Source organism: Gossypium raimondii, chromosome 1 (genome assembly GCF_025698545.1).
Source record: "Gossypium raimondii isolate GPD5lz chromosome 1, ASM2569854v1, whole genome shotgun sequence".
NCBI classification, from domain to species: Eukaryota; Viridiplantae; Streptophyta; class Magnoliopsida; order Malvales; family Malvaceae; genus Gossypium; species Gossypium raimondii.
This window is the reverse complement of record NC_068565.1, coordinates 466,454-485,200: the sequence shown is the minus strand read 5'-3', so window position 1 is coordinate 485,200 and position 18,747 is coordinate 466,454. Positions and strand designations below refer to the sequence as shown.

General features: G+C 29.5%; 2 protein-coding genes across 2 annotated transcripts; both read right to left on the bottom strand.

Moving 5' to 3' along the window:
- Positions 1–1,452: 1,452 nt before the first annotated feature.
- Positions 1,453–6,971, bottom strand: LOC105773183 (uncharacterized). Its single transcript, XM_012594889.2, has 7 exons — positions 6,618–6,971; positions 4,169–4,226; positions 3,982–4,062; positions 3,831–3,866; positions 3,468–3,704; positions 3,239–3,380; positions 1,453–2,305 (listed from the first exon to the last, which is right to left on the bottom strand). The coding sequence occupies exons 1-7, from the start codon at positions 6,794–6,796 to the stop codon at positions 1,833–1,835; spliced, it is 1,206 nt and encodes a 401-aa protein (XP_012450343.1). The 5' UTR covers positions 6,797–6,971; the 3' UTR covers positions 1,453–1,832.
- A 3,320-nt stretch (positions 6,972–10,291) lies between these two features.
- LOC105773174 (cyclin-dependent kinase inhibitor 7) lies at positions 10,292–11,713 on the bottom strand. The gene is made up of 4 exons (XM_012594877.2): positions 11,249–11,713; positions 11,065–11,120; positions 10,792–10,953; positions 10,292–10,594 (listed from the first exon to the last, which is right to left on the bottom strand). Exons 1-4 carry the CDS (start codon positions 11,540–11,542, stop codon positions 10,525–10,527), a joined length of 582 nt encoding a protein of 193 aa, XP_012450331.1. The 5' UTR covers positions 11,543–11,713; the 3' UTR covers positions 10,292–10,524.
- Between the last annotated feature and the right edge of the window lie 7,034 nt (positions 11,714–18,747).

The following is an 18,747-nucleotide window of genomic DNA, read 5'->3' as shown; positions in this document are numbered from 1 at the left end:
ATTTTTTATATTTATGAAAATTTTAATGATTAGTTTAATCGAATCAGACGAATTGGTTGAAAATAATCACCCCAATGACTTGACCAATTCAAACACTAATCTAATTCTAAAAAACTGTGTGGCACATTAATTATTATACATATCCCAAACTTCACTAAATTTTCATCTCCAACAAGGATTGAGTCTATTTCATGTTTGATCAATCCAACAAGATTGCTATCACATCATTGTTAATATATCATGTAGTCTATAGGAAGGGTTTTTAGCTGACGTATTGAAAATGACTTTCCACAAAACGCGTTTTATTTTAACACATTAACTCTTATAGTTGCATGATTTAAGGTTTTGAGTCATAAGTTTGATTTTCTCTTACTCATATTTGTATTTTTTATATTTATTAATTAAGAACACTAATTAATTTTAAAAAAATATTAAAACAACATAAGATAAAAAATAAGAATGTTAGGAAAAAAATCAAACTGAAGACTAAATGATAAAAACACTAATATCTAACTATCTTACTAAAAAAGCTGATATGTCAAAAGTAAGCACGTTTTTAGGAAGTATTTTTCGACATGTAAGTTGAAAACACTTTCTGCAAGAAGCAAGCATTTTCTGTTTCTCTCTTGGATCGGTATATTTCCCTATTTGAAAAAAATAACCTACTTTACTAAATATGTTTTAAAATCGAGATTTGTTTTTTCTAATTTACTTGAGCATAAGGAGTCTACTTCCCCGAACCTATTTTGTAGAGAGAGCTTGATCTTTTACATCTCTCTCAATTAAACTTTGTGGGAGCTCTTCCTCTTAACTTCTTGTTCTTCAATTCAGTTACTTGCAGTTCTTGGCTCACTTTACTACATTTTGGTGTCAACAGAAGGGATCTTAAATCCCTCAACTGTATAACTCTTTTGTTTTAAAATTTTATTTACTTAACTTAAAATATGCTTTAAACTTCTGTTTTCTTTATACATGAAATTTATTTATTTTATTTGTTTGGATTTAAAAATGTAGAATGATTTAAGAATTTTCTATTAAACTCGAGTTTATTACAACATTGTTGTTTTGTTACATTACTGCTAAATTAATTTTTATGTTTCAAAATATCACACTAATAAATTTAACAATCATGTTAACAATTTGATTTAAATTTTAAATTTTTAAAAAAAGAAAGTATTAAATTCATAAAATATAAAAACAAAAACAAAAACTAAATTTAAAATATACCTTATCCAATAGCTTGTTTTACAATTAAAAAGCATTAAAATATTTTTGAATTAGTAACCTTTAATATAAACTTATAAAATAAAATTTCATTCCAACCTTGTTTATGGACCAAGGCTACTAGACCTAGCACATAACACCACCTTTAGACAAATCTAAATAAAAAATATTTAAAATCCAAATTTCATGAATACCCAAAATTACTGAATTGATTGAATAAGAAGAACATGAAGAAAAGAATAGAAGTATTTAATAAAAAGCCTCACTTAACGCATACATATCTTAGAATTCATAAAAACAGAGGTATAATATCTCACTTAATACATACATATCTTAGAATCCTCTTATGTACATGCATGCATGCATAACACATATACATACATTTTACCAAAAATACATACATACATACAATCCTATGCATATGTTCTCATATACACTACCTGTACACTTCTAGCCAAAGGATTATGATCACAAGCAAGCAGCACAACAGGTAAACCAACACAATTTCCTGCAAAAAAAAGTCCAGGGACCTCGTTTCCGATACTCGAGTTGAGAAGAAGCTAAGCATCATTCATTTCCGGTATGGGATTTTGATTCATTGGGAACCTTTACAGTCTTGAACGACGATTGCACTTGATACCAAGGGGAGGTGAACGCCGACGGGCCGATGCAAATGGCTGTCCCTTACTGGAACCTGAATATCTAATATCCCAACCTTCAATGTTCTTAGGGACACAAGCATCAAAGAGAATTTGGCCGAGGACACTATGAGCATTGATGCTTGGTTGTACAGGTAGAGAGATTGGCCGTTCATCTTGAAGAGATCCGGACTCTCTACTATTATGATATTTGGCTGAACTTGGCAAGAAAAAGTGGTCACTAGGACCAAGAGCAACTCTCCTAAAGCTTTGGTTCGAGTCGACTGCTGCTTTCTGCAGGCCATAGATTAACTCGGAGATCTCATCATGCATACCATTCATTTCCCTGAGATTTCGGATCCTGCGGGAATAGACCAAAGTTGTCTTCTCAAGGAAACTGGCCACGGCAGCCTTGTATTGGATAGGATAATGCTTGTAGTGTTCTGAAATATAGCATAGAATAATATTATCTCAGTTGCCAAAACCGAACACACAAGTAACCAAACATTTTAGAAGTACAAAACACAATCAGTTCCAAGCAAGCGCTCGGGCTTTTCGTAAATCAGAAAGATGACATAAAAATGAATTATTTTTATAAAGGGTAAACTACACCATTACTGGTTAAATTATAAGTAAGTCTTCATTTTGGTTAACACAAAAAATTACAAATTGATCACTGAACTATTCAGAAGTTTTCGTTTAAGTCACTGGGTTGTCAAAATTGATATTATATGGCTTTCTTTGTTCACACTGCCTACACCAATCGAAAACTCTATTTTCTCCTTTCTTACAGTTCAGTTTTTTTTTCATAAAATAACTTTGGACGTTACAAATCTGCAAACCAAAATTCAAAAAAAAAAAATTCTCAGATCTCCGACGTTGACCATTAGATCAACTTGGATCTAAAGTATGTTCTTCTACTCATCAATGAGTACTGATCCACTATACTGAACGTTGAATTGTCACATCAAGCTCACTGACAGAACTTTTTTTTAATAAAAATGCTTAACAACTCAATGACTTAAAAAAAACTTTTGAATAGTTTAGTGACTTAAATGAAAACTTCCAAAAAGTTCAATGACCAAATTGTAACTTAGTTAAGTGACCAAAACGGAAACTTTCCTGTAATTTAGTGACTACTGGTATAATTTACCCTTTCATAAATCAGCTAATGATGCTTTTACTTTCTTATAATCAAACAAATAATATGTAAAGTCTCCAATTTACTTTCATATGCTTAGACATATCATTTAGCTGTCCACCCTTCACCTGAATCGACTAGATACGTAAAATAAACCCATAATCAGTATATGACACGAACTTGACGGAAGTTACAATACTTGGTAGTAATAAAAAGCAGAGATGGTCAGACCGACCTAGATGAGGAGAGCCATTCCACTTTACAATCTCAACATCCGCCCCGAGATCCTGTAAGCATTGGGTGAAATCACGTATAACTGGATATGGTGCAAGGTCATCTTTCTCCGAGCATAAAATGAGATATGGAGCATCTAAGTCCTACAAAAGAGGAGTAAGGGAAATTAACCAAAGTGAAGCAGATCGAAAACAACTTAACAAGCTAACACTGGGGATTAATAAACTTACAACAGAGGAGTAAAGGGTTTCCCAATACTCGGTACGCTGAGACTCAAACCTGGTTAGATAAAGACCGTCAAGACCAGAAGCAACACCTTTAGCGATCCAAGAAACGAGTTTCGATGGTACGGGCATTTTACGTATGGAGGGATGTAATGCAAATCGGGCATTCAAATCACTTGCAAAATCTACCGGACCAGAATCATAGATTTGTCCGCAAACACAATTCCGAATCAACTGGATTTCCTATATGAAATGAAGAGCATTAACAACAAAAACTTCAGTTTAGTTTAAGAATATTAGATATTTCATAAAGGGACTATATATAACAAGTAAATTGCAACAAGAATTGAATGGAAAAAGAAAGGATACCGGATTAAGCCGACCTTCACCAGTTTCTTGAATAATCTACAATAAAAACAGCTAGATTATTTAAACTGCAACAATGGGAATTATAAAGCACAAAAAAAAGTGTCTACACTCATTCGGAATTGGAATAATATTAAAGGTTCAATAATAGTACCTGAAAAACCTTGTACATACAAGCTTTAGGGCTGCCTGAGAAAGCGACAAAGACCACTGGACAAGTTCTAATCTTTAGTTTCTGGAAACCAAGAACCGAATATGGCTTATGTTTTAAGGTTGTTCAGTAATCACCAACTGAATTTTAAGACATCTTGTAATCAAGAATAAAACATAAAGAAACCGACCTCGAGAAGTTCGTTAAGAAGAACAAATGCTAAGGACATAGCCCTCTCAGGATAATATCTGCACAAAGAATGTAACATGAAACTTTTGAGTACATTAAAAGAAAACAATAAAAGAATTTTGCCTAAAGTGAAGCAAAGGAATGTTAAATTGAAGATCATAAAATTTTGACAAGTACCATGCAGAGCTATGTTCCTTTGGCTTTTCATTTTTTGCTTAGTTATATGTGTGTTACATTCATGTTAACATATAGATAGAGATATGACCTACATAGATCCTCTGACTACACGGAAAAAACTGAGAAAAAGCTAACCAAACTCATGTTAGCCACATGTTCGTATCCGACACTCATAACTAAGTCCGAGTAAGATAGATCCTATGAACTCCAAAATCCACTCCATACAACCCTACAAATAACTTTGAGAGCAACTCATTGGTCATATCAGTAGTGAACATTTAATTTAGAAACAGCCCCAACTTCATGTCCAAACCAAACAACATCCTGTCCATCCTCACGATGGACAATTCGAGTGAAAAAATAGTATCCTAAAATAAACCCATTCCATCACCCAAGCTATGTTACCAAGAATCAGGTTGACTAGGGATAAGTGTTGAATATGGATATATTCATTTTTTTTGAAGACCATACAGTGTACAATGTCACAAAATATGTATCCGACATAAGTCTAGAATACTTTGAGAAAAAGAGCCCGGATAACATGGCACCCATTAATCCAATTATTACAATTTTTTTCTACATTTGGAAGACCGTACCATGTACTATATCTAATCATGTATCGAACATAAGTGTTCGGTAACACCCATTAATCCAATTATCACAATCATTAGCAAGAAAAAGAATAAGAAAAACCTCTAATTGAACTCTGACCATCAGAATTTCAATGAAGCACAAGCTAATCTATAATAAAAAGAACCACCCAAAAAACCAAAAGAACATTAAAATTTTTCACCTAAATGACGAAATTTGGACAACTAAAGTAGCTAAATTAAGCTTATTCCACCATAATATACTTTCTAAGCAACCAAAAAGCAATATATACATATGCTTGTGCATAAACTTACTAATAACAAAAGAAACACGAAAGTTTTTCACCTAAATGACTAATTTTAGACAATTAAAGTAGCTAAATTAAGCTTATCCCACTACAATTTACTTTCTAAGAAACCAAACAACAAAATATATACACATATTCATAAAGAAACTTGCTAATAACAAAAGAACACAAAAATTTTCACCTAAATGACAATTTTAGACAATGAAAGTAGCTAAATTAAGCTCAATCCATGATAATTTGCTTTCTAAGTGACCAAACAACAAAATATATAAAGATATTCATAAAGAACTATAAAAAAATAACAAAAGACACTAAAGCTTTTCACCTAAACGAATACATTTAGACAAGTAAAGTAGCTAAATTAAGGTTATCCCACTGTAATTTACTTTGTAGGTAACCAAACAATAAATTATATACATATATTCATAATGAACCATAAAAATAGCAAAAGAACACTAAATTTTTCACCTAAGTGACGAAATTTAGAAAACTAAAGTAGCATACTTAAGCTTACCCCACTACCATTTACTTTCTAAGTAACCAAACAACAAAACATATAGACATATTCATAAAGAAACTTACTAATAACAATTTTTCACCTAAATGACGAAATTTAGACAATTAAAGTAGTGTAAATTAAGCTTATCCCGCTATAATTTACTTTCTAAGTAAACAAACAACAAATTATATACATATATTCATAAAGAACCATCAAAAAATAGCAAAAGAACACTAATGTTTTTCACCTAAATGACCAAACTTAGAAATTAAAGTAGCTAACTTAAGCTTATTCCACTATAATTTACTTTCTAAGTAACCCAACAACAAAATATATACTTATATTCATAAAGAACCACCAAAATGAACACTAAAATTTTTCACCTAAATGACGAAATTGAGACAATTAAAGTAGCTAAATTAAGCTTAATCCACTAAAATTTACTTTCTAAATAACCAAACAACAAAATATATACTTATATTCATAAAGAACCACCAAAAATAACACCAAAATTTTTCACGACAACTAAAGTAGCTATATTAAGCTTAATCCACTATAATTTACTTTCTAAGTAACCAAAGAACAAAATATATACTTACATTCATAAAGAACCACCAAAAAGAACACTAAATTTTTCACCTAAATTACGAAATTGAGACAATTAAAATGGTTAAATTAAACTTAATCCACTTCAATTTACTTTCTACGTAACCAAACAACAAAATATATACATATATTCATAAAGAAACTTATTAATAACAAAAGAACACTAAAATTTTCACCTAAATGACCAAACAACAAATATATACATATATTCAACTTACTTTCTAACTAACCAAACAACAAAATATATAATTTTGTCATAAAGGAACTTACACGTTGAGAAAATCAGCACGGGAAACAAGGGAATTCCAGCCAAGAGACGAATAAAAATCCAGGTAATTTTTAAGGTGTTTCTCGTGAATCGAAACCCAAGCGAAAATTACAACGATTCCTTTCACTTGTTTACTCTCTTCTTGATTTCTTCCCCAATACACACTTCCACCGCCGCCCATCGTTATTTTTATCAAAGCTGTTTTCTTTTTCTCCCAATTTCAATTCCTAGGGTTTTGCTTTTTTCGATTTTCCCACGAAATTTAACAAATCCCAATGATTTTCAGGGAAAATTAAAACGAGATTTTGGTTGGTGAATTTTTGTGGGTTCGGTTTTTTTTTTTTTTTTGAATTGTTGGAATCGATAATGTTGGTAGAGGAGGAGGTGGTGGCAGTGGTGTAAAGGTGCCATGTGGCAGGTTTGATATTTTACGCATATATACCAGCTCATTTTAGAATTTGTTTTTTATCGTGCGCCCCATTTTAAGTAGAACGACGTCGTTTCTGTCCGAGAATAAAAATGAAACAAATTAAACGTATGATAATGGGAAAATTAACACCAAAATCAAATAACATAATTACCAGAGTTAAAATATAATTTTATTTAAATTTTGTGGGTAGTATTTATATTTTTAATGAGTTTACAGGACGTGGATTATTAGTTATTTGGCTCGTTTCAATAAATATTTTAATAAATAAATGATATAATTTTATCATTGTATTAATTTATATTTTATAATTTTTAAAAAATTAAATTAAAATATTATTATTTTTAGTAAGTCAAAATATAATTTTACTATTTATTAACATCTAATTTTATAAATTGAAGAGGGCCAAAGTGATATTTTCCTATTTTATGGGGACCTGGCCTACCAGCCCTCTTGGTGCCACCCTTAGATATAAATTATAAAGATTAAATTGTTAGTAAAAGTTAAGATTTTCAAGTATTTATGCTCGAATCTTATCATATGTAGTTGTTTTAGGTAGGTTTTGTCGATTATATTTCAATTATTCTTCTATTTGTATTTCATATTAATTTGATTATACATTATATTAGTTTAAACACGTATTTTAATTGTAATTTATCCGTACTTGTAAACTCTCAAAAAATAAACATATACATATGTGATATATAAATTTAGTGGATGGGCTCAATTTGAGTTTTGAAATTTATAATCGTTTTAAATTTAGACTAATTTTAGATTCAGATTATTTTCAAGTGGTATTATTTAAACCGATCATTTGGGTTTGTTACTCATGTTTTGAAGTAAGTTATTTCAATGTTGATGCTAAGATTCAAGTACTTGTGAATTACTTGTTCAGATCCCTAAGTTTGAATATTTTTTAATTCGAGTTTACGATAAACCCAAAAGGAAAGAAAGAGACATTTACCTCTTGTAAAAATAGAAACATTGCATTTTGGTATCTCTTAAAAATTGCAAATGTAGTTTTGATTTTGAAAATTTTATAATTTCATCTTGATCTCTTTAACATAAAACTTTGAGCTTCACCCTTGGTTCAGGTTACTTTATATCCGTGTTTTTCTTAAATGGATATTTTCAATAAAATCATATTCGAATATAAATCTAATAAGCTCGAGTTATTAACTTTTAAAGAAATCAAATAGAAGGGTGTTACTTCTTGCAATCATAGTAATGAGCAGATAAATAATTAAATGTTAAAATATAACATAAATTATCATATTTTTCATAAATTTAGAATTTAGTCTCTATACTTTTATTAGTAATTTAGGTTTAATTGTTAATAATGTTAAAATTATTTCTATTACATTCAAGTTCATCACATCGTTTTTTTAATTACATGGTTATCTAGTGTGTGTTTTATTTCAAAATGTTACACCAACAAATTTAACAAAAAACAAATTTAACGGTGTTAACAATTGGACTGAATTTTAAAATCGAAAAGTACTAAATTTTCGAAAATGAAAATATAGTTACTAAATTTTGAATTCATAAAGAGTACAATGACTTGTAGCAGATTTTACATTTTAATTAAATTTGTTTGTCAATTTTCATACTAAAAATGAACTCCAGTTCAATTAAGTTCATTCGTATTTTAGTCCGAGTAGTTTATACATAAAACTCTTTTTGTATAATAAAAGTAAAATGTAATTATATAATATAAAATTATATGAAAATGAAAAGTTCAATTAAATTTACCTATCGTTCAAATTAAATTATACATGTTTTAATTCAGTTTGACTCAAAATTTAAAATTGAATCAATAATTATTGAATCAAATTTGAGTGTTTTTTTTAATAGAATACGAAAGATGTCTCGCTTTACATGTGTAACTCATCCAAAACAAGCATCCAAGTTATAAAAACCACGAAAAATAATAATTTTATTTCTAATAGATTAAGATTGATTAAAATCATTTTCCATATAAAAGAATTATTTTATCACTCAAAATTTATTATTTATATTCGAGCTTGATTAATACTAATTAAAATTCTCAATTAAACAATAAATTATTTGGATATGAAAATGTATAAACTACCGTATTATACACCAAAAAGGATCTAATATTTCATTGCTCTTTGTCATTATTTTAGCAATATAATCTTCGGAATTTAATAAATTTATTTTATTAATGTATATTTGTCCCATTGGATGTAATTAAGAGGCAAAACAACAAAGCTTCACTTCTTTTTTATTTGCGTACTAAAATAGTGTAATGAATACAAAAAGTTTAGGCATTTTGTTTTGTTTGTATATAACTGATAAATGGGATAAAAATAATTTACTTTTTCTTTCTTACAAAACAAAGCTACAAAAGTAATAAAAAAAATACTAAATTATTAGTAAATTTAAGTATTGGTCACTCAATTTTAAAATATTATAAAATGACCATTAAATTATTCAAAATTTTCATTTAAGTTATTTTTGAAAGTTTTTAATTAAGTCACTGAGTTGTGTAGTGCTTTTTTAAAGTCATGGCTAGTGAGTTTTAAGCAACAATTCGATAATCGGTACAGTGAATCAGTACCTATTAACGAGTAGTGTCAGAGATCGAAAAAAATATTTAAATTTTGGTTTGTAAATTCATTACGTTTAAAGTTATTTCGTTAAAAAAGCTAAACTATAGAAGAAGAATAAAAGGAATGAGACCTTTCGATTGGTGCAGGCAGTGCGAATAGAGAAGGCCATACAACAATAATTTTAATAGCACATTGACTTAAATAAAAAATTTCGAATAGTTCAATTATCATTTGTAACTTTTTGAAGTTGAGTGCTAAAACATAAACTCGTTGATACTTTAGTGACTTTAAGTGAGTTTATCTAATAAAATATTAATAATAAATATTAAAAAAATTACAAATGAGGAATTAGTAGCATTAGCAAAGGTAAAGGTTTTAGGATCTTGATGTTTAGCTCGAAAAAAATTTAAATTGTTTCGGTAATTATCGAGCTGAACTTAAATAGTTCAAACTACCAATCGAGCCTAATTAATTTTTTTAATAATTTTTATATTATAAAACTATACACCTTTATTATATAACGAATTCGAATTTGAATATTAAAAAATTTAGTTTAAACTTGAATCAACAAAATATTATTTTTATTTTTTAATTGTAAAATATATAAATAATAATTTTAAAAGAATAAGAAAAGAAAAAAGAAATTTCCAGATAAGTTGAAAGCAAATCGAAAAGGAAAGCTCAAACAAAACACAACTTTCAAATAAATAACAAAATTCCCTATCAATGCTAATTTACTTAAAAATATAAATAAAAATTAGTTCAAATTTTAAAAAATAAAAAAAACTGTACAAATAAGTGAAAAAGAAGCGATATTCTCCACCTGTTTTGGTATTTGTCAACTGTCAGGTGCTATATCTCCGTGCTACCACCTGTAACTTTAACATATCTCTCTTTTCCTTCTCACTTTCAGGGCTTTAACCGAATCCACTGGTATCGACCGTCAAGAGGGACATCCTTGACAATATCATAATTGTACCTGAAATTAAAATATAAATAAATGAAAATTCTAAAGGAATATAACGAAATGTAAAAGTTTGTTAGTTAGTTAGAGATTTGGGGGGATTTTTTTTCCTGATTCTCCGAATGCTAAAATACGCGGGTATGGTTACGGTCCTTATCCTACGCACTGAAAAAAAATGAGCAAAGGAAAGGAAAGAGAAGTGAAACACTTGCTTTTTTAAGAATCGGACTTGCTCGTACTTTTCAGCGACGGAGAAGAACTCGTCGATCTCCGCTTGTGTCGGCGGCGGTGATGGTGATGGAGACGGAGGCGTATTTCTATGTGGCGGTTCCTCTGAGTCTCCGATGAGCTCGATTGTTGGAGTTGTTTTCGTACTGAAAAATGGAGATTTAAAGAAACGGAGAGTTATTGAAGGATTGAAATATAAATTTGAAAAAAGAAAAATAGTAAGGAATCAATGAATGAAGGAATTAGTGAAAATTAACCTGAATTTGTTAGTGTTGTTGATGCACGTTGATATTTCAGTTCCGAAACTCTTGACCTGCAAAAGATCACATTAAAAAGCTAATGCGAAATGGTAATATCTTTTTTCCTTCCTGTTTCGTTTCTTATCAACCAAACACTAAAAATTAAACGCGCAGGAATTTATTTTTTTTTCAAAATTCTCACCTCTAGATCTACGAACCTCGAGCTATGCTTAACAATATCACACGACTCATTGCTAACACAACGTGAAGCCGAGCATGAACCATCGCCGGAGCCGAGGCTCGAACACATATCTCCGGCGAAATTCGAGGAAGTGGAGACTTGAATAGGTTTGTCCCCCGAATCCGAAAGGAAACGGCGACGAGAGTTTCCGAGTTTAATGTCCGTTGACGGTGGTAACTCCAATTCCTGCAAATCTTTAGAATCAACGGTTTTTCTTCTCTTTGACAATGTGAAACTTGTCCTTGAAGATTCCATCTCCTGCTGTTTCTGCACTTCGTTTAGAGCTCCTCGTACAACTTTTTCGTTTCTTTGAGTTGTTTTTTTTTATAGCAAAAATAACAAATTTTTCATTTTTAGCTATTTTTGGGGTTTCTCATTGAGGAGAGAATGGAGAGTATGTGTTATAAAAAAAGGGCGGTTTGGCGATGGATGATGCAACTCGAGTCGTTGATATCTTGGACGTTAAGATCTGTTATGGGTGGCGCCGGGCCGGGTTAAATCACAGTCTACTATTATTTCAAATTACCTATTCAAGTAGGGATGTAATCGAGTAGAATTTGAATAATGGTAAGCTTGGGTTAAATTCCACACTCGTGCTAGGTTGATTTAAACTTTAATTTCTATATTTGAGTTTAAATTGAGTATCCAGTGTCGAATTTTGAGTGAGGCTCGTTTAAGTTTATTTATCAATTTTCGTTTTTGAGCTCAATTAATCTCATTCGTAATTAAATTTTATCTACGAGAGTAAAAATATAACTTTTTAAATATTGAAATAAAAAACTAGATTAGGCTTGTGAGTTATGGTACTCGAATTCGACTCAATTAAATCTAAACAATCTTTAATTAGCATATCCACTAGATGACAAGCCTCATGAGGTCTTTTTAAAAACTTAACCACTAGTAATGCATAATGTTCAACAATCAAACGTGATATACAGATACTCAGCGTCCTTGCAATGCATATTCCCGCTCCAACCTCCCAAAGCTCCGCTCAGATGTTATCCGTCACGCCAATTTTCAACATAAAATCCCCAACCCAATTAGCATTCCGATCCGGCGGCGAATCCGGGGTTGGTAAGGGCCCCGGCCCCCCTAAAATAGAAAATTTTCTGTACAGGTTCTTTTATAGTTTATAAAATTTTAAATTAGTAATAGTAAAATTACATTTTGCCCCCCAAAATGAAAAAAAATTGATCTAATCATTTAAAAATATAAAGATATAGGCTCTTAAAATGATAAATTTACATTTTTACTATCGTAAAAATATATAATTTATTTTCGACCCCAAAAAGAATTTTCTGACTTCACCCATGTTCTCATCTAGTAATAACCCACCAACCAAAGCCAAACCTAAACTCAATTTAACTGCTCCATCAATATTTAAAATGTAAATCCCTGTAGATGGTCGTTTCCACTGTACCCATTGAGGGGCACGAGCAATCTTAAGCATAATGGAGTTCATGTTCATCGCTTTGCCGATATCACATGTAAAACCCCATCTTTTTAGCTAATAAATAGCAATTCAAACTAATTTTTTAAAAATTTCTAAAAAAATTATCGATAAACTCACTTTCAACAAAAAAAAATTTAAGATGCTCAGTCTTTAAACAGATCTAATCTAACCTATAACAATAGCAATTGGTTTGATATGTGATACAAGTCGGCCTCTAGTTAAAATATTTCGTAATTAAAAAATAAAATAAATCTGAAGAGATTTCGTGTATGATTTACCTAATGTGAAACTCGCTCTTTGTCAACTTTGTCAAAAATTCATTAACATTTATTTTAATCCTAAATTCATTTAAATTAAATTTTAATTTCGAATTGAAATTACGATATTGTTTTATTAATAAATAATTTATTTGCCATTAATAAAAATATTAAAATTTATTATAATAGTATAATATTTTTAAATATTTATAAAATTACTTGAATAGATTACGTTAAATTTTAAATTAGAAAATGTACAGCTGATCTAACGACCTATTCAAACTCGTGAATATCCCATCTCGTACGATTAAATTATTTAATAAATGTATAAAAATAATAATTGTATTAATAAGGTAATAAATAAATTAGGCCATAGCTTATCCAAAATAAATAAATAAATTACACCACTAGAGTTAAATTTTATCCTTATTTTTTATAAAAAAATAAAAGTATATATCACATCTTTTATAATTTTGGTTTTTTAGCTAAAATTCACCATTAATTTTTCAAAAAAAATCATGACGCTTTTTAAATAAAATACTAACTAAAACATTAATTTGTAATGATGTTGGTGTGACAACTCAAGTATACTTCGTGCTAACATGGTACTGTTTGTTTTATATGTCATGCCATAATCTAATAATTATAAAAATTTAAAATTCACAAAGATTATCATAAAGTACATGTGAAATGCCATACGAGTTACCATGTTTAAAAATTTAACGTTTTAGTCAATATTTTCGTCTAAATATGACATTGTGCTAAAATAATTAATTAGAATGACAACGCAACACATTAAACAACAAAAGTGATGTAGAAATAGGAAAAGACATCAAATCAAAGAAATCAATTCGGAAATAACATTCAAAATTGCCCATTTCCATTTTCTAACAATTGTAAGTTTTAGTGCGGTGTGTTTAGCTTACTTTTTTTCTCACGTTACAGTATCGTTACAGTATCTAATCTCACCGCCACCGCTGTTTTTACACTAACCGCGGGTAAACGCACCGCCCATCCAAACTCACCCTAATAATAGCATCCTAGCTGACTGCGCTAACAATGAACTTTGATTAACAGCGGAAAAGATTCTAAAAATTTCTTTAGCATCGGTGATGCACAAAACTAATTCCCAAGGCTATCATAGATGTTAGGTTGATTCAACCTCATTGGAAACTTCCTGAAAACAAAATTGAACGATACAACTAAGATAAAACACTAGAAACTACAAGTAGTAAAACAGTAACGCCGCTGCCACTTTCGAATTTTATTTGTTGAATACTTTCGCCAATAACACCTGGTGGAACTCATCTATTAGAAAAAATCATCACGAAAGCGGCTAATAAGCCAAGAGGATCAGGAGAACCCAAAGAGATTGCTATATGTAATAAGTCTCTATACTTTCAAAATTTTAGAATCTCAAGAATTCGGTTTCTACTTTTTAAATTTCAAATTTCAAGTTAAATTGTTAACCCTAATGAATTTTTTTGCTAAATTTGTTGGTATGACTTTTTGAAATAGAAAAAATACTCACACCATAATCAACCTGAATTTAGAAAGAAAGAAAATGTTAACGGTTGGACCTAAATTTTAAAATTGAAAAGTAAAATGACTAAATTTCTATAAATAAAAGCATAAGGGACTAAATTCCTGTTTGTGTGTGAATAATTTCATCATAAGTTCTGATTATATCTGCTCTTTTCGACACAATGTCTAGAGCTACCCATAGCCCTTCTCAACTCATAAATAAGAGGATAATGCATTTCAGCACACTTAAACCCACATCCTCCTGCATTGGCAACAATGCTCATACCAATCGAGTTATAACTCAACCGACATATAAGAACTAAATTTTAAATTTTCAAAAAATATAGAAATTTATAGCATATTTAAAAATACGTACCAAATAGAAATATTAAATATATATATATATTAAAAAAACAAATTAATAAATATAAATGAATGAGATAACAAGACACCTAAAAACCTAGACAAGGGGCATAGATATGATGATTATTAATGGGAATGGGCATATAAATGGAAACAGCCAGTCGGTGGTGCCGTGTCAAATGTGAAATTAAATTATTGTGTTTTGTTGCCAAAAAAAAAAAGGAGATATCTGACTTCTAATAAATATTGTTTTGAAATTAATTTCATTATTATTATATTCTTTCAATAATTTTACTTCAATATTAAATTTATTATTTGTTAATTAGCATTTTAATATATATATATATATATATATTGATGTACATTAGACCTATCTATGGGTTAAGTCAGATCCATTCGAAAAGTGGGAGGGTTTGGAAACAATTATAAGCTCGAAAAATGAGCTTGAGCAAAAAAATATATTGTTATCTTGTTGTTTTCTCACTGTTTTACTGTCATTTCACTATTATGTTATTATTATTTTGTTATTATTGTTTAGATATTGTATAACCCTTATTTTATTGTTAATTTTACTACTATTTTAGAGGTATTTACTTGTTAAGTTATATTTATCTTAGTGTTATTTAAGCATATTGTTTTTATTTTCAGTTTGTTGGGAAACATTTATTTTAATGTTTTTAGTGTATTATATTTTAGGAAAAATTATATAAAAAATTTAATCTGAGCGAGCCAAGCTTGAGTAAAATTTTAAACCTATTTTTTAGGTTAAATCAGATCAGAACTTATCAAATGAGCTTAAAATTTTGTCAAAACCCGACCTAATTCATATACAGGTATAATGTATACATAAAAAAATAACAATGACCGTTTAAACTCTAAATTATAAATATTTATGAAACACAAATTATAAATATAAAAAGTTGAAAAATATCAAAATTTAAGATGGAAAAGTGTAGGCCGGTGGGTATATTATCACCATTACTAAAGTATTTATGGCAGACCCGTTTGAACACATTGGCCTTTGCTTCATCAGTTTGGCATGTATTTATAAATAAATTAGACTTTGTTGTGGGGATTTTGACTGTTTGAGGAGAAGTTTGAAAAGTGTTATTTGATGAAAATTGATGGATTTTTTTCAATAGTTTTGGGATTAAATTTAAGGTGTTTACGTTTGATTTTAATTTCGAGTTTTGTTTTTTTGTTTCTGTTGAAAACCGCAAAGAGATTTTATGGAGAGAGAATGTAAGATGAGTACGATATATTGGTGAATAAATGTATTCTCACTCTGTGAACCTGCCGAGGCTTTCAGTGAAAGTGAAGGACAAAACTTGGTGATAAAATCGAAAACAGACACATCAAACCAAATACCAAATTTGTTGAAGGTGTATCCCGGCCCGACGGCCCGCCAGAAATATAGGAAGGTTCGGGTAAAAATATAGGCCCGAAATATGGGTTTGGGCAAAAAAATGGGGCCCGTTTAAAAACAGGTCGGGCCTCAGACACCACTTTTTTGGCCCGGCCCGAATATAATAAATTTATATGTTTTTTATTTTTTATTTTTTAAAATATTTTTTTTATTTTAAAAAAAAGGGCCGAGCTCGGACTTAAGAATTTTTCCCGAGCCGGGCCTGGACAAAATTTTAGGCCCATATTATAGGCCGGGCCTAAGACACGGGCCAAAAAATTTTGATCCCAGCCCGGCCCGGCCCATAAGCACCTCTAATGTCAAGCCTTGAGTGCAACACTTTGAAATCTTCTTTCAAAACAATCAAAATCTCCTCAATAAAATTGTATTTTACGTGACCAACGTAAGAATATGTTTATTTGTGCTGCACATTTTGCAAGTTCTCTTACTTCCGATCACATTCCTTAGTTCACGATGTTTCTTGTACAAATTTATACTCAATGCACCGGTTCCCTTGTGTCTATTATTGTTAGAACAAATTTCCATCCAATATTTGTTTCGGCTTTAATCAAGGTTTTAAGACTCAGATCAGTGATAAAATCGGTCAGACTATCAATTCCTTAGTTCAACTGGTTTAACTAGATTGATTAAATAAATCATTAAAAATTAATAAAAAAATATTAAAAAGATTATTTAACCAGTCAGTTCAACCAATTTTTTGCCCAGTTTAATCGATTTATACCAATTCCAAAATCAACCGATTCAAAACCCTTCTCTAGAATCAATCTAAATATTCGATTCAAAACCCTTCTCTGAAATCAATCTAAGTATTCGATTCAATCTTATTCAAACAACCTCATCTTTCTGCTATTCCATCTTAATGATTTTGTAAGACTAGACCTCATTATCCCTTCAATAGTGTAAGGTGAAAACTGTGGAGATAAGGTAAATTTGATGACACTTTCAGATTGAGATAATGTTAGCAGATATACATGTACATTCCTACATCCTTACCCTCTTGCATATGAAAACAAATATATATATATATATATATTATTTAATATATTGGTACTTTAATAAATGGTTATGTATCTCTTTTTAAAATATTTTATTATAGGTGAATATTTAGTACACTGGTATTATACCTTTTATTACACAAGCAGCCATAAAGATTTGACATGTCTTTTTTAAATATCTATTTTAAAAGATTTTATTAATATTTCTATAAGATACTTGTAACGTTTGTTTGTGGAGTTTAAAAATTCTACTGCTTAAAAGATTGGTTCTTGACTGTTCGAGAGTTGAGTTGAATTTAAACATTAAAGTCAAATTTAAGTACCAAATAAATAATAATAATTACTAAATCGAGCATTAAAACTAAACCCGGTATCAAATAGTATATTGACCTATTTATTTTTACTGCCATAAAATAGAAAGCCAGGGCCATATCGTTAAATTGATTGATGGTCTTGTATAAAGTTTACCATTGGGCTTCAACAAACCCATCCTTTTGGCCCAAATCACTATTTATAAGGAAAATTTTCTATTTAAACTCTTTTATATAGTTTATAAAATTTTAGATCAGTAATGGTAAATTTGCATTTTGACATATTAAAATACAAAATTTTGATTTATTCCTTTAAAGTTATAAAGATACAGGCTATTAAAATGGTAAAATTATACAATTTAATTTCGGCCCCTCAAAAATTTTCTAGCTTCACCCCCGAGCTCTTGTTCTACATGTTTAGTATGTCTGAATTATTTATCATTTTGTTCGTTCCATACAATCAAAATGTGACCAAATAAAAATAAAAATTTCGACTAAAATGATGATGTGGATTTTTTTCTTCTTAAAAGCATCGTATCCAACTCATTATGTTGACATAAATTTATATTTTTGTTTCTGAATAAGTGATTTAAAAAAATAAATTTTACATTAATATTTAACTGGAAAAGATAACTATTTTAACTAACTAATTGAAATTACAAAAGTAGATAACCAGATTATGCCAATTTGAAGTATAGAGACTGAATCCTAAATTTAAATATAATAAAGGACCAAATTGATTATTTGACCAATAATTAAAGACCTTTTCCCCAAGTAAAACATAAATATTACCACTTGCTAAAAAAAGAGACAACAAGTTTCCTATGTTCTAAATTGTCTCATTTAAAAGTGACTTGATAAAGCATTAACCTTGAGAAATTTAAAGTCCTTTTTAAATTGGTGTAGCCTTTGAACAATCAAAGAATTCATGGTTGGTGTGCGTCTAATCAATGATACTAAATTCAATAATTCGAATTTTTAATATTTTTGTATTTTTTTTTTGTAATTAAATTCTTAAAGTAGTATCGGCGTAAAGAAATAGTATTACGTTCAGCTATCAGTATAGTCTTTACCGAATCTGACGGCTTTCAAAACAATTGTACATTATTCAATCCACTAGAAGCTATTTTG